The sequence below is a fragment of the Onychostoma macrolepis genome, chromosome 24, assembly GCF_012432095.1.
Source record: "Onychostoma macrolepis isolate SWU-2019 chromosome 24, ASM1243209v1, whole genome shotgun sequence".
In the NCBI taxonomy this organism is placed as follows: domain Eukaryota; kingdom Metazoa; phylum Chordata; class Actinopteri; order Cypriniformes; family Cyprinidae; genus Onychostoma; species Onychostoma macrolepis.
Window position 1 is genome coordinate 21,100,771 of NC_081178.1, and position 17,389 is coordinate 21,118,159.

Below are 17,389 nucleotides of genomic sequence, written 5' to 3' on the forward strand. Positions count from 1 at the left end.
AATCTGAATGTATCCTTTTTACAGATCGTTTTAAGGCAGGTCAGTTCACTTAGCAGCCAACTTGGTCAGCTGTTTCGTGCAAATACAGCTCCTATCTGTTTGAATAGGCAAAGTCTGAAATCTGTTTTGACTCTGTTTGTAAAGGTTACTTTTATTCTAGAAGATCACTGGTAGAAAGTGTAGTAATCATTTCAGAAATTAAGACAAAAAGTTCAGTATATATATATATATTTTTTTTTTTTACTGTTCACTAAAACAGAAATAAAAAAGGCTCCTAACAATATACACTGATTGGTTCTGGCTTCCTAATGTGTACACATTCAGTGAATATGTTGTTTAATGAAAATTAATACAAAAATGTATTATTGTATAAACTGTTCCTTATTAAAAAGTGTAAGGCACAGCAGATGTTACAGCAAATGGACATATTCTACCCCATGGCTGCCAAATGCACCTGATCAGGTTGTTTATAAGGGTCTGACACATCCCCTCTGTGGCCACACACTCCAGTCACCCCTGGTCTCGCCTGTCTTCTCCCTGCATATGATATGATGACACACCATAAAACTCCTAAAAAAGACAAAGAAACAGAGGGGAAAAACTCTAACTCAGAGGAGTTTAGTCTTGAAAACTGCACCTCTATAAACCAGTCGTCACAACAGTGCCATAAGATCATTAATGCATTCATTTTGCTTTGAATGTATCATGTGAGAAGCCCATCACCTCAGAAGCTCGTCACTGTGACAACCTATTACTGCATGTCACCACACACATACTGTATACTTACATGTCTGTTAAGAGATATGTGTGATAGATATTTGTAGAAAGTGTTATAGAATCTTAATTGAAATATTATTGTCCATGGAAACTTACTAATGTGTTAATTTGCATTTTGTTTGTATCTCGCTGCTTTACTATTGAAACAGTGAGTATTTTCATTTAACTGCGCTAAGGATGCCAAAAGACAGTTTAGTTGAATGAACCTCAACAGATTTAGCCCAAATTTACAGACACAAGATCCTTTAAAAACCTTTGAAAATCACTAAATATTTAAAGTGTTGAAAGAGTATGTAAATGAAGCCACTGATAAAACCATGAATTATAAAATAATGATCAGAAATATCCATAGAAGAAAAAAAATATCCTGGCAGAAAATGACCTTTTCAAGACCTGTCAAGTTTATGGAAATTTCCTTCAGCCCTAAAAACATTTCTGTAGCTTAACAGTAAAGCATGGTGCTAGCATTGGCCATGGATTTGACTCCCAGGGAAAGCAAGAACTTAAAATGTGTTCCCGCAATGCAGTGTAAGTAGCTTTGAAAAAAAGAGAAGCTTTTGTCAAATGCATAAATGTAAATTGCAATGGGTTCCTTCATATTAACATGGTACATGGGCCATATTTGTACAGAGTGTATAGGCACAGTTTATATTCATGTACAAAACTAATTTCTTATAACAACCAGCTGCTAGCCTGGCCACAGACAAAAAATTCCATCATGCAGAAAATTATATTTTTTGATGAACAGTTTTTAAATAAATGAAAGCAACGTAATAAATTACTTTTTTTTTTTTTTTTTTTTTTGAAGTATGATCACATTAAAGGCATTTACATTAAGTTAATTTACACACATTGCTTCTTCACATTTGCAGCAGTTGTCATTTGAAATATTAACTAACTAGCTAACTAAAATTCTTCCCTATGTATTTTACTTCTCTATTTGTCTATTTGGCTTTTCATCTAAATTCAAAATTATGAAACACAAAACACTTGATTTGAATTACCCAAGAGCTACTATATTCCAAAATTGCAGAATTGTTCATTCTGTGAATAAAATTAAAATAAGCAGAACATTTCTATACAATTAATTTTGGTTCATACAACAAGACTACATAGTGTACAGTACTTTTTTTTTGAGTGTATGATGATGTTGCACATTTTGTTTTGAAGAATATTATCCCAATTTAGGCTAGAAAAAAAAAACAAGCATGTGTAGTCAGAGTTTTGAACCTTCTAATTATTATATACATTATATTATATCATATATAATCTATACATCCCCTGTGAAGCTTTGACCATGTGACAACAAGCCCATGTTCCCCTTTTTATATCATTCCTATCAGGAGATAAGTTATGCTTGGATACATGATCAGTATATTAAAACAACACCAAATGATCTTGTCAGGTTGAGATTTATTAATAATGTACAAATATTTCCTTTTATGAACATATGGTTCAGAGACATGCATTTTTATGAGGGGCTTTGGTAAACTTGAGTCGTGTACCTCTGATGGCATCACCGATTGTTTGCTCTTATGTGCCATTTCAGTTCATTTAGTTGCTTGAGTCATTTGCGCCCCTGACGCACGCGTTTAGATTCCGTTCTGAACATCTCATTGTTTACAGATCTGGATTAAGCGCTCGTGCGGTGATGATGACTCATATTGCACCATGATTCACATCCTCACGCAGTCGCATGCATTCATCCTGTGCTGTTCGCATCACTGCAGTATTTCCCCCAGTGAGCGACAAGCAGTGCTGCGCACTCGATGTCTCCTCGAAGCAAACAGCTCTGTCCAGCTTGCATATGTTTAATTCAAGAAGCAATTCTTGATGGGAATCACAACATTGACTTGTATTTAGATCAGCGTTAGGGACCGTTCGCACAGGACGCATTCTTGCGTTCAAACAGCGTGGCGGAGACGCGTTTTGAAACTGCTTAAAACTTGATACGGCGTCTTAAGACGCGTGCTGTAAGCGAGACCGAGACTCAAAAGCGAGAACGCGTTCAAATGTGTGTCAAGACTCGTTTTGCGTTCAATACCAAACAGACGGAAATCACAAAATTAACTCGAGACGCGTATTTCGCGCACTATTTTAACTCGATTGAAGTATGGAAAAAAAACAAAAAACAAAACGCGACTCTTTTCAGGCGAGACGATGAACGTAACAGGGGGACGCGACGCAACGCTACCAAAGCCCGTTATAGACTCACTATTAAAAAAACAAACAAAACAGCGCAACGGTGCCCTGCGCATCGAAACCGAAGTTACGCTACGTTTTGAAAAGCTGAAATAATAGCCAGCCAAGACAACGGCGAAACGTCCGTTATACTGATGTCATAGACCAACAATTAAAAAACAAAGCAGACGGAAAACAAGAACGCGATCTGTTTATTGTGATAAACAACCACGGCAATTCGTTTTTATTGTTACTTCTCAATACTAGCTCATAATTCAACCTCGACAGCAACGCCGTTTATCTCAGCGCAATGTGTCTTTTAAACAGCGCCGCCCTGTTGACGTTTAATGCAGTAGGATATGGTTATAGCAGAGCTGTTATAAATGTACTCCTGCCCATCGAGCGTCTATTTTTACCGAAACCCGAAACCTTGATGTGATTTATCGTTGTTTTTTTCGATGTATGTTTTTCTCCTTTCAGCACTGGATAGCTCCTTCAGTTTTACAAACATGACGTCAAATGACTGACAGCAGAAATGACCATACACCAATCAAGGGCACTTTCCTAAACCCTATAAGGTGATGAAGAAGACTGGATGTTAGTAGTGTTGGGAAGTCTGACTCATTTCCCCGAATCGGTTCCTTCGAACGGTTCAGTTCAGTGTTGCCGATTCACAAGCCGAGAACTGGATAAGCGCTCTGACCGAACGAGTCTGTTTTGCGAAATGGTTCGTTGAAAAGTAGCGACTCAATGAACGACTCCTAAGCGAATAGGACATCACTAGATGGTTTCTGCCGTTCTCAGGCTTTAAGACTGGAGTGGACGAAAGAGGGCGGAGTGTGTTTGTCATCCAAGTCTGAAGTACTGACTCCCTGCCTCCGAAAAATTGGATTTTCTCTCTCTCTCTCTCTCTCTCTCTCTCTCCTTCTCTCTCACTCTCATTCGATCACGTCTGTTGTGGTCCAGCATCATATTGGGAGGAGAGCGTCGGGGATCCTGCACATCTGCTGCGCTCCTGCAAGGAGATACAAGACCGAATCAGCATCACTTACACAAACAACACCAATGCACCTGAGGGGAAGGGGATTACCGATGCAATAACTGTTTTCTGGCCAGGAATCAGGTGTCAGAAATGCGTGAAAATCCACAGGTGAAAATGCTGTGCTGATTTGATTAATTCCAGCTGTGATTTCTCGCATCAGATTTGGTGAACTGAAGCTGGTAAGGTAAAAGAGCGGGATTGAAGGATATGGCCATAATCCGGATATCGTTACTCTTGCAAGTGGGATTTGTTATAGGATCAAATTATAGATATGTGGAACATGATCGGGACCTAAACGCAAAGCTGCCCATTTATAAAACGCACAGCAACCAGCAAGCGCACCTCCGGAAGCCCCATTCGGGTTTAGCGCAGAAAATTGAGGAACAGGTACCCAGAGTGGTGAGTGCGTTTCTGCACACGGGGGATTCCTCCACCTTAAAACACGGCAACTGCTCCAGGAGATATGAGCTGGCGGTGTCGCGGGGAAGGACGCGCGCAGACGCGCATCACTCCATGCGCAGCGTCCTGGACACGGTCCTCCACGCCACAAACTTCCTCAACATGATCCTACAAACGAACAGGTCCAGAGATCACAGCCCCAGACGCGATATGGAGTGGTACCACGCTCTAGTCAGGAGTATCCTGGAGGGAGACATCAAGATCCATCGAGCAGTGGTTACCTTGAGCACCGAGGTCCCTCCTGAAGGGCCACCTGTTTACCTTCAGGCCACACGGGCAGGTGGAGAGATCATCCTCCAGGATTTATCCAGCACTGCCCACCATGTAACGAAGAACAGAACGGCTGATACCGAGTGGTACCACGAGCATAAAAATAAAAAGAAGACCCATCTCCAAAAACGAGTGCTGAGTCAAGATTTTGCCTCTTTTGACGCGTCCGTGCGCAATGGAGAAAGTTATATTACCGACAAAACTCAAATTCACTGGTCAGCTCCTTATTTGGAGTGTAAAGATGGGAATTTCATTCCCAGATGGCTCATGACACTGTCTGCTGGTTTCTATGGCCTTAAACCCAACCGGAATCCAGACTTCAGGTAACTTTGGTAACATGGATGGATTGTTCAGTTGTTCATAATGCACACTGAAAAATGTATGCCATAGAAACTATTTTTACTCAGAAATTGCCAAATTTCACAATTATAAAGAAACCGCAAGTAAAGCACTAAATTAAATGTGGCATTTCAAAGTAGAATTTTCTTGTAAAACATAATCTAATAATCTTTATTTACAACTTTGAAAAATTATATTTTTACAGTGCAGATTATCCACATCTGTTAACATGATGATGATTATGTTCTGTTTAGTAGGAATTCGTTTTTTATTTATTTTGAAAATGAAATAATTACTGTAGAATTAATTCAGGTTTATTTGTATAACATTTTTTACAATACAAATTGCATGTTTCAGTGTGCGTTTCAGTGTGGAAGTATTTTGTTATCGGTTAGAGATGAGTGTGTCAAAGCAATTTATTATAACAGAATTGCAACGTTACAGTAACAATAATGGTTTTTCATAGTCTTATTGTTCACATTTTGTATTTTATACCACAAATGCTGTTGGTTAGTATGGTAAACCATCACTGCAGGTGTAGAGAGTGCTTCTAAAAATAACCAATGCTGGTTGCATAGCAAGAAACCTCTTGGCCCCCGAACAATCAGCTCGCTTCTCAATATACAACCGCGGTCACTGGAGATGTTTAGACTGATCAGGCTAACACGGTGGAGATGTTGTGTACAAGGATCCTCGACTCTGTTCAAAGATGAGTTAAGGGGTGCCGGTAACACTGGAGCTCAGAGACAGGAATAAGGCTGTTTCCTGTTTACTAATTAATCCCACAGGCGCCAGCACCATGGACTCAGGTTTTACAGCCACAATTGTTCTTTAAAAGCTGTAAACAGTCCTGTAGCTTCTTTCAGGCAAATCATTTATGTGATTGCTTTAAATGCATAGCTGAACTGTGGTATGTAACAATTCAGGGACCGAGCTCAATTTATAGCGTATAGCAAAATGGTGTTTCCATTTATATCTGCCATCGTCAAATTCTCCAGTCTATCGTCTAAATGAAGAAAGCCAGCGGAAGCCAGTGTCTCTCTGGGTTTGTTCAGTAGTTATGCTGTAATTTGTAACCTCTCTGCACAGGTCGATATTTGGCCAAGGCTTCGTCTTATGATGGCTCGTATCTCCTGGGTAATGAATTTCGAAACACTTGCTGGCCATGACATTAAGGTAGATCCATCCTGTTGTCTTTAGGCCCACTCTTTGTCACCTACACATATTTATAAAGGGGCAAAGAGGGGGAAGGGGTGTTCTGTAATGCAGTGTCTCCAGTCTTCACTCCCAGGATACCTTTCAGTCAATACGATAATGAATAAATAATGAAAGATGTACAACAGCAACTAGAGGCACCTCTCATACATCTGCAGACATTTTTAGATTAATGTTGTGTGTCGGAATGTTAAATTTAGACTTCTTATTGTGACGGACAACCTGATATTTGTGTAGCAAAATGTCTGGGCCATGCAGGTGAAAAGTTAATTACATCTAGTTGAGTCTTTCTTCACTTTGACAAGTTCCATTATCTGGTGTAGCTTGAGCTAAAGGACACGCAGAGCACACGTATGATGAATTGTAAATATATTTGTTATCCTGGACCACAAAACCAGTCTTAAGTAGCACGAGTATACAGTATTTGTAGCAATAGCCAAAAATACATTGTATTGGTTTAGAATGATAGATTTTTCTTTTATGCCAAAAATCATTAGAATATTAAGTAAAGATCATGTTCCATGAAGATACTTTGTAAATTTACTACCCTAAATATGTCAAAACTTAATTTTTGATAAGTAAAATGCATTGCTAAGAACTTCATCTGGAAATCTTTAAAGGCACATTTTCTCAATATTTAGATTTTTTGCACCCTCAGATTCCAAATTTTCAAATAGTTGTATCTCAGTTACGCTGCTTGTAATGTTCATTATTTTGTTTGGATATATTTAAATGTAATGTATTCAAAAATACATTAAAATGCAAATCATACATACAGTGACTTGAATAAATCTCTTGCATGTTAATAATTTTTAAAAATGTTATTTTGATATTTTTTAGTCAGTGTGGTACAATGGTCTGATATTATAATGAAGAGTAAAAGAATGAAATGAAAAAGTCATGTGGTGCAACCGACACATAGAAATATGAAGAAAATAAACTTAAGACAGCAATATTTTGTTTAAATATAAAATTTTATGACAAGAATAGGTTAGTTCAAGTTGTAAAATGTCATGTCGTGCAACTCTCCAAAAATGTAATATTATAGATGATATTGATGAATTAATAATTTTTATAATAATTATAATAATTATATAATTAATTAACCAAATACTAATTTTATTTTTAAAAAGTTTTTTGGGATCTCTCAAGGTTTTAATCGATTATTATAAAATTAATAGATTAATAGGCGGCTGTTTGTTTTAAATCATGTGGAAAGGAGTTTGTTGATTATAAGTATTCGTCTGGTATAGGACTAATCATCAAATGAGAAGTTCTCATGAGACAATGACACGCAGTGGCAAACCATTCTAGAAGATTGAAATTAATTTTATCTCTTGGCTCCTGATGAGAAACAATAATTGTCTGTATGGTGAAGGCTATGTCTTTCTCTCACAGATGCTGCTATTTTATGTATTGATTTCTCTCAAGTGTAAAGGGAGATTTACTTTTGAACTTTTAGAAATACGTTTCTCAGTTATTCCTTGACTGCGAACATGTAGACCTTGATTTGCAGACTGGAGTACTGTGCCCAAAATGCTGCAACAAATTCGGAACTTCACGATTCGTTAGAATGTCAGTGTATGGTGTAACAAAGATTTGCCCCCTCATACGTTTAGTTATTTAGTGTACTTTCTTTGCATATTTTGTATTTAAATAACTGTACATTAAATGGATCTTAAGGTACCATACCATGCAATCTTTCTCCTTTGTCAGGTGTGAGTGAGGGTTGGATGGAGAGAAAAGTGAACTCTTTAAGGCTGTCCAGTCTGCCAGGGGCCTCTGGGGATACACAAATCCACAATGTCCTATTATAACCCACATGGGCTGTAGGTCCTCTGCCCTACAAGCTCCTGCCAAGAGCCCAAGGGAGGCAGAGTTTGGAATAGGCCAATTACTACTGGCATGGTAGTCTTAAAGAGACAGCGCCATTTCTATAACATCTTCATTATATTCATTTTCAAGTATGTGTTTTCAAAGGGTTTTCAAGCATCAAATCAATAATAAGTTTAATACAACTTTTTTTTTATATACATTTATATTGAATATTTGTCCATACATTGGAATGTGCTCCATTGTATGTATGTATGTATGTATTTATTTATTTGAAATAACATAAAATAAAATAAAAGACTATAATACATTTTTACCATGATATACAGAATACATCCACCAAAATGTCATTCAGTGTAGCAATAGTTTATACACCAAAAATCATATGAGGCATATTTAGAACAATAATCATTAAATGACATTAAAAGAGCACCCCAAAAAAAAAAAAAATCATTTTAAATCTTTCCCAATCTTTGCCACTATCCTTCAAATCACTAAGTATTACCAATTTTTCCGTTTTTAATCATTTAAAATATAATACAATTTAGTTTGATAATCTTTTATTTTCTATATTTTAATGAGTACAGGCCATAATAAGTATGTTTCATAAGTATGTTTCATCTTTACATTATGCTGAATGATGATGGAGCATTATTTTACCCATATTTTGACATTTTATTTTCACAAAAGTTGTTTGAAGCATTACAGTAGACACTTAACTTGCATGCAATATTCTTTCTATGTATATAAAATCACCTTTGTAAGTTTAATTTGAAGCAGACAACAAAATGGGACGTCTCATCTTTGACCCACTTTTGACCAGTAAATATAAAATAATAAGATATAAAGTTACACTGCTGAAATGACAAGAAACAAAGTCATTTTCAAAATAGTAGACAGTGTATACAGTGCAGTATTCGTTAAGAACTAACCGGCGTTCCGTTCAGAACATAGCTAATGTGAATGCATTGGAAATGGCTACTGTTAATACTGATGTCCTATCTGACCTCTTGTCTGAACAAATCGAGTCCTTTGGGAGAAATCCCAAATTTCCTGTGTTAGCTGGAATTAGCGTGAACACGGTTTCTTGCTGTTCGGCTCTATTTGAATTGAATTTCAGTTTGGCATAAAAGGGGGAGCTCATTAAAAAGAAAACGCATGGAGACGGATGTCACCTCTTTTCATCCAGCACGAAGCTGAATCTCGCCACGAGCGCTGTTATGCTAATGTAGTCCAAAAAGAAAAGGAAGACGGTTAGATAAAATTCAATTAGCCAACAAAACCTGCACAATGAAACAGGAGACAGCTATACATACTCTCTAAAGAGCAAACTGTCATTCTGCCGTGGACGTCTACGAAGCGTAGAGTAATTTTTAGTATTTGTTCAGGCAGCGACAGATCCTCAGCTAGCTTCAAGGCACATGTCTATTGAATGGCAGACGGTCTTAAAAGCATCCTCTTAATAAATCAAGTGCACTGAAGCATTATGTTTTAGTATGATCTCAGTGTCATGTTGTGCTTCTATTTTAAGGAAACAAAATGAGGGAAATGTGAGGGAAATGCATTAGGTTGACAGGACGAGTTTTGGCTAATGTGACTCAAGGCCCTGCTTGTCGTCTGTGCTGTGACACCGGGGTCATTCCGTCGAGTACTGTCGGCCGTTATCAAAGCAGACAGCCCAGCGATCTTTAATGTCAGCGTCTCTTTGTGCCCTCACATTTCACCCCTTACCCCACTGCCATTACGCAACCCCATCAACAAACACTGTCTCCTCAGACATTGTTCCTTTACAAGCCAAACCTAACAATAATTTACGTTTAGTAAACTTCTTCTGTTTTCATCTGTGATACGATATTTACTGATATATATGACTGATATATCACAACTTAAGCAAAGGAAAATAACTAATTCATTGGGAAAAAATAGGAAAATATATGAAATTTTCATGCCATACACCATTGTGATAAAAAGTGCAGTTAATTGTGTTGAATGTCCATTACTTTAATCATGTTCTAGTTATTTTCTTTATTTTAAAATGCGCTTTGTAATAATGTTATTAAATGTTTTTTCCTTGAAAGTACATTTTAAAATAATGTTTTGATTAACTGTCTTGACTATCATAAGCACATGCAAAGTACTAAATTACAATTTTAACTGTAGTGTTATTTGATACTATATTTACAATTTTAAAATATTGCAACTTCTTCATTATAAAAGTATAATTCCAAATATATTTAAGTAGATGATATACAAGTTTCAAAAGAAATTGCATGTTAGTTTACCATTAATGCTTGTCAGTTTATTCTGCAGTACTTGCATGAGACAAAATAAGTATAATATAATTATGAAATTACTTATAAAGATTACTTAGTCCTACTGAAGTGGGTCAGAAAAGCACTCTAGAGTTCAGCTAATTGCGTTTAATAGAAATTCATTAAATTGCAATTAACAATGCAATTAAGCATCGGGAAACATTTTCAGTTCATACTTGAGTATTTTCTTTTAAAGTATGTTCTTGTAATAAGTACGAAGTATGTTAAAGTTTTGATTTAAATGTTAAAATACATTTGAAATACAGTCACTTTTGACTTTGTAGCACTGACACTAACTTCACTGCATCTGTTGTAAAAATTAATGAATTTTAATTAAATTAAATCTTTTGAATTTTTACTAAAGTGTCATATACTATTACATAAATATCAAGTAAAAGAAATAGGTTGCAGCAACCAAATAATTGTTTCGCAAACTTTGCAGGGTCACAGTAAATGATCGTTGATTGATAATAATGCCTTCATGATCTGAAGAATGCTTTGTTGATAATCAAACATCTAAATTTCCTGGATTTATTTCAGTCAGAAATATTAATAATTATCACTGACTCAGTGCATATACATTCATGTATACCACCAAAACTACTTTATTTGGGTTAAATCACTTAGTAATCGCAGTGTAGCATGAACATTTTGTATTTTCAAAGCATGGAGCAATGAAACATCCAGAATTAGGAGATATCATATCTGACATCCAGCTTTAAATGGAATGCAACGTTGTCGCTTTGCTGTTCTCTCTGATCAGCTGTTTGGACATACAGGGCCCAAAATAGTCCTCAGAATAGAGATCTAATTAACTGCATCGTCTGGGTGCCATCCAGCGAGGACACGTCTTATCTTATTTGGCCCGATCGCTGATATTTTGCTTCATTCCTACAAACAAGATTATACAATAAAAAAGTATTTGAGGACATTACGGGATTATAATCTAACTTGGATTAGTAGAGCAGATGGCTCTTAATCAGCAATATGTGACATGGTATTACTGTTCGCGATGGTAATCACTAAATGCAATCGCATTACACAAGTAGTTTGACTAACCTTTGCCAACACCAACAATAGCCTAATAATAATAATAATAATAATAATAATGCTTCTTATAATAATGTTTGTAAGAAGAAAATTGTACTGTGATGAGATGACAGCTGTGTGTAATGGAGTAGATGATTAATTATGATAAAAGTGCACTTTTTCTACAAATATAGGTTAAAATTGGTGTCTCATAAGAAATAAATAAATAAAAAGTCACAAAAAGGCTTTTTAATCACATCATGTTGAATGAATTCATCAAATGTAGCTTTACCAAAGGTAACACAACGTTTCACTTATTTTGTTTTATTTTTTATGTTTCTTAAGTAATTATGTGGTGCTAAATCATTATTTCACCTTTATTTTCATGTAGCAGCATCAATATTTTGTTAAATATTTAGGTCATAAAAATTTTGATGATTAATTATGAAACAGTGGTTTGTTACAGATATGTTTCTGTACATTTTTGTTTTGTTTTTGAAAGATATTTAGCAAGGATGGGAACATTCTAGAAGTTTCTGTGACATTCTGTAATATTCTAGTGCTTTCTGGAACATTCCAAAACATTGTGGAACTAGTCATAAAAAAAAAAAAAACATCCAATGTACACTTCTGAAGTTTTAGACAACTCACTTTTGGTAACTGTTTATGTTAAACTGTTGTTAGGTCAGTATTATGCATGTACAATGTCAGTTTTATGTAAGAGTAATAACAGATAGTAGATTTTATGAGCACTGGTAATGATACACAAACAGTAATGTGATTTTCATATTAACCAAGTCAAAATTCAAAAAGAAACGTTAAAAATAAAAGCGAAACAAAACTATAAAAATTTGTTTGGCATTGTAATGTGAGAAAAAGCAAAGATAAAGTATTATTATTCTTGATTTATGGTAGGCTAAATATAAATGTATCAATTAGGAATGCACCATCTCTCATCTAATAGGTCAATCAGTGCTTCAACCCCAGAAATTATGTAAATATAAGAGCTTGTGAACATGCCACTTAAAGTAACATTACCTCAGGAAAGTTATTCAGTGTTTATAGTTCGTTAGATCGTAAAAAAAAAAAAAACATCCAATGTACACTTCTGAAGTTTTAGACAACTCACTTTTGGTAACTGTTTATGTTAAACTGTTGTTAGGTCAGTATTATGCATGTACAATGTCAGTTTTATGTAAGAGTAATAACAGATAGTAGATTTTATGAGCACTGGTAATGATACACAAAAGTAATGTGATTTTCATATTAACCAAGTCAAAATTCATAAAGAAACGTTAAAAATAAAAGCGAAACAAAACTATAAAAATTTGTTTGGCATTGTAATGTGAGAAAAAGCAAAGATAAAGTATTATTATTCTTGATTTATGGTAGGCTAAATATAAATGTATCAATTAGGAATGCACCATCTCTCATCTAATAGGTCAATCAGTGCTTCAACCCCAGAAATTATGTAAATATAAGAGCTTGTGAACATGCCACTTAAAGTAACATTACCTCAGGAAAGTTATTCAGTGTTTATAGTTCGTTAGAAAAAAAAAAAAAAACATTAGAGGGGGCTTATTTACAGTTAAATATTTATGTGTGTTTAAATAAGTATATCATGAAGTTAAGTTTATATGCAAATTACCTGTGTTATTGAAATGTTTGGATACAACTCTCTTGAGATGACGCAAATAAATGATGATTAGCCTATTATATCTGAAAATTAATAGCATTTGAATATAAAAAGTTGGTAACACTTTAGAATAGGGAAAACTTATTAACTATGACTTTTCCATCAATAAATTTCTAATTTGCTGCTTGTTAATAGTTAGTAAGGTAGTTGTCAAGTTTAGGTATTGGGTAGGATTAGGGATGTAGAATAAGGTCATGCAGAATAAGGCATTGATATGTGCTTAATTACTACTAATAAATGGCTAATATTCTATTAATATGCTTGCTAATTAGCAACTAGTTAAGAGACCTTAAAATAAAGTGTTACCAAAAAGTTTAGTCTCTGTTGTTAATCTATAATATTATTGAAATGTACCAAATGAAGGGTCTCCCTGTTAGGTGTGCAGCAATAGTTGAGTTTTTTTTTTTCCCTTAAGAAAAAACTGACATGCAGACCTACCTGAAATATTTACAAATTAATCAGTATTGAATTGAATTGTTTAATACTGTATACCTTGATATTTTCTGAGGTGATTACCGTACTGTATGTACTGTAGCTTACTGTAAACATTCAACAGCATAAAAAAATTCTACCTGGTCTCATGGCATTTACGTACGAAAAAATTACCATAAAAATATTTATTTATTTTTTAATTTGATGTTTATGTCGTGTTTATTTGTATGCTCATATCTATTTGCAAGGTTGTCAAAATTTCAAATTGAAATATAATATATGTGACCTTGGACGACAAAACCAGTCTAAATTTTTCGAAATTGAGATTTAAACATCTTCTTAAAGCTTATAAGCTTTCCATTGATGTATGGTTTGTTAGGATCGGACAATATTTGCCCGAGATACAACTATTTGAAAATCTGGAATCTGGGGGTGCAAAAAAATCAAAATATTAAGAAAATCGCCTTTAAAGTTGTCCAAATGAAGTTCTCAGCAATGCAATAAGTTTTGATACATTTACGGTAAGAAATTTACAAAATATCTTCATGGTACATGATCTTTACTTAATATCCTAATGATTTTGGCATAAAAGAGAAATCGATCATTTTGACCCATACATTGTATATTTGGCTATTGCTACAAATATACCCCAGTGACTTAAGACTGCTTTTGTGGTCCAGGGTCACATATAATAAACATAATAAATGATAATAAATATAGTGCATTTAATAAACTGATAACAATTTGTTGAAAAAGAAAAAAAATGAATTAGTTAAGAGTCCTATTTTTCTATCATTTTGTAAAGTATAAAAAGTAATTTACAACATTTTATGTATTACTTCTTACTGTATTAGTCAAGCAAGCTAATGTGCTCTGAGAAGTCAGAGATAATTGTTAACAATTATGTTGTGCATTTTAACAAGATATAGAAGTCTTGGTTGAACATTTGTTGATTAAGATACAAAAAATTCTGAACAGATCTTGTCAGCGTCTCCAGATCTCATTTCAATCTCAGGGAAAACTGAAATATAATCCAATGTCACATAGTCTGCCACAGTAATTACAGTCAATTTATACTAATCACAATAATCATCAGGCTTTTCATAATCAAGTCAAAATGATGGCACTGTTACCAATCCACTTTCTGTCTTGCGAGCTAATAACGGCAATACAGAGCCATAGGTCCTATTTGACCTTGGATGAAGGATGTGGCGTTCAGACGCCTGATGAACACGGCTGCTAAAATTAGCACACTTGCTTGGCCAAAGCTTCAATTAAGGCAAGCAAAGACTATTCCATGACTGCACCTTCGGTGTCTGTCTGAGAGGAAGAAAGAGAAAAAGACAGGAAACGGATATAGTCGGATTTAGAGAGAAACAGAGAGATCTGTGTTACCTCAGGCAGTCCTCCTTCTTAGTGTTTTCTGATCTATGTTTGCATGCCTGCAGGATCAGCGTGCACCACAGTATAGCTTATAATGATTTTTCACCTGCAGTACATGAGAAAGATGGAGTCTAGAGGATTATTAGCATCATTCTCATATGCCTTTGATACTATATATCCACATCGACTCACTTCCTTAACCCCCACAGACCACAGCATCGATACGATTTATGGAATTTTCGTAAATGGTTTCAGGAAACAACTGGTTATATAAGTCATATTTATGCATATTTTGATTTAGTATTTGACGTGTAGTATCTTCCATATCAAATTGTTATAGGAATAGTTCACCCTCAGGAGATCCGAGATGTAGATGAGTTTGTTTCTTCATCGCTACAGATTTGGAGAAGTTTAGCATTACATCACTGCACCTAATGGATCCTCTGCAGTGAATGGGTGCCGTCAGAATGAGAGTCCAAACAGCTGATAAAAACATCATAATAATCCACACAATGTCACGGCCCTGCTGGTGGGCCCTGGTTGGCCACCAGATGTCACTGTGTGTGGTAGCACATGGCTTGTTGTTTGTTGTTGGTGCCATGTGCTCTCCTGTCTATTGTCATGTGCCCCGCCCTCCTTGTTATCTCATTATTGTTTCAGTTACTTCACCTGTGTCCTCCTCGTTTGGCTCCCCATATAGTCTCCTGGTGTATGCAGTCCTGTGCTGTTACGTTGTTTGATGTCGGATGTTTCATGTCGTGTGGGTTTGTTTGCTTGTGCTGTGGTCCTCTGCCTGCCTGCCTGTTTTCCCCTTGAGGTGGTTTTTGTTCATTTTTGTTGTTGCACTTTATTATTAAAGACCCACTTCTCCTGCACTTGAGTCCTCGCCTCATCTCTCGACCGTCCCGTGACAGAGCAGAAACAGCCAAATGAGGACTCAGCGGAGAATGGGCTCACACCATCCACCAGCCTCTAACGTCAGCAGCCCCCTCTACCAACGCATCCTCCAGTTCCAGGCCCTGAGCTCCCTCCGTCAGCAGGGCACTGATGTGAGGAAGTTTGCCCTGAGGTTCTGTGGTGCAGCAGAGGGTTTGGGGTACAATGATGCGGCCCTCAAGGACCTTTTCAATAGTGCCCTTGAGGAGCCCCTCAAATGGTGGAGGATGAGGGGGCTGGACCACCTGACGTTTGGGGAATTTGTGGAGTTCCTGGCACGTTCCCCAGCTAGGGTAGCTGGAGTGCCTCAGGCAGTGCTCGCCGAAGCTGCAGCACCTCCAGTGGTGGCCGACAAAGCTGCAGAAGCTGCAGGGCCCCCAGCGGCAATCAAAAGGGTGTCAGAGGCCTCGTCTGCCGCACCCAATACCTCCAGCCCGCTTCCAGAGCGTCCTGGGCTGATACGAAGCGTGCAGGAACCCCCACTGATGTCAATGCGAGCGGCGTGGTCTGCTCGCGCTCCCGAGGCGGCGGTACCTGCTCACGTTCCTCCCGAGGCTGCGGTACCCGCTCACGTTCCTCCCGAGGCTGCGGTACCCGCTCACGTTCCTCCCGAGGCTGCGGTACCCGCTCACGTTCTTCAGAGGCTGCGGTACCGCTCACGTTCCTCGAGGCGGCGGTGTCCGCTCACAAGGCTCCCAGCGGCGGTGTCCGCACACGTTCCTCAGCGGCGGTGTCCGCTCACAAAACTTCAGCGGCGGTTTCCGCACCACGTTCCTCCCGAGGCGGCGGTTTCCGCTCACGTTCCTCCAGCGGCGGTGTCCGCTCACAAAACTTCCGGCGGCAGTTTCCGCACACGTTCCTCCCGAAGCGGCGGTGTCCGCACACGTTCCTCCCGAGGCGGCGGTGTCCGCTCACAAGGCTCCCGAAGCGGCGGTGTCCGCACACGTTCCTCGAGGCGGCGGTGTCCGCTCACAAAAGGCTTCCGGCGGCGGTTTCCGCACACGTTCCTCGAGGCGGCGGTTTCCGCCACGTTCCTCCCGAGGCGGTGTCCGCTCACAAGGCTTCCGAAGCGGCGGTTTCCGCACACGTTCCTCCCGAGGCGGCGGTGTCCGCTCACAAGGCTCCCGAGGCGGCGGTGTCCGCTCACAAGGCTCCCGAAGCGGCGGTGTCCGCTCACAAGGCTCCCGAAGCGGCGGTTTCCGCACACGTTCCTCCCGAGGCGGCGGTTTCCGCTCACGTTCCTCCCGAAGCGGCGGTGTCCGCTCACAAGGCTCCCGGCGGCGGTGTCCGCTCACAAGGCTCCCAGCGGCGGTGTCCGCACGTTCCTCCCGAGGCGGCGGTTTCGCTCACGTTCCTCCAGCGGCGGTGTCCGCTCACAAGGCTCCCAGCGGCGGTTTCGCTCACGTTCCTCTCGGCGGCGGTTTCCGCTCACGTTCCTCAGCGGCGGTGTCCGCACACAAGGCTCCAGCGGCGGTGCCGCTCACG

The 17,389-nt window shown here is 38.2% G+C and overlaps 1 protein-coding gene across 2 annotated transcripts in view; it reads left to right on the forward strand.

The window, feature by feature from the left end:
• The first annotated feature begins 2,183 nt into the window (after positions 1-2,183).
• Positions 2,184-17,389, forward strand: part of gpr158a (G protein-coupled receptor 158a) — a 119,210-nt gene continuing 104,004 nt past the window's right edge. For both annotated transcript variants that reach the window (XM_058764620.1, XM_058764621.1), the window contains exon 1: positions 2,184-5,052. In XM_058764620.1, coding sequence (XP_058620603.1) covers positions 4,208-5,052 — 845 coding nt within the window. In that variant the 5' untranslated portion in view covers positions 2,184-4,207. The remainder of the gene's footprint in view (positions 5,053-17,389) is intronic.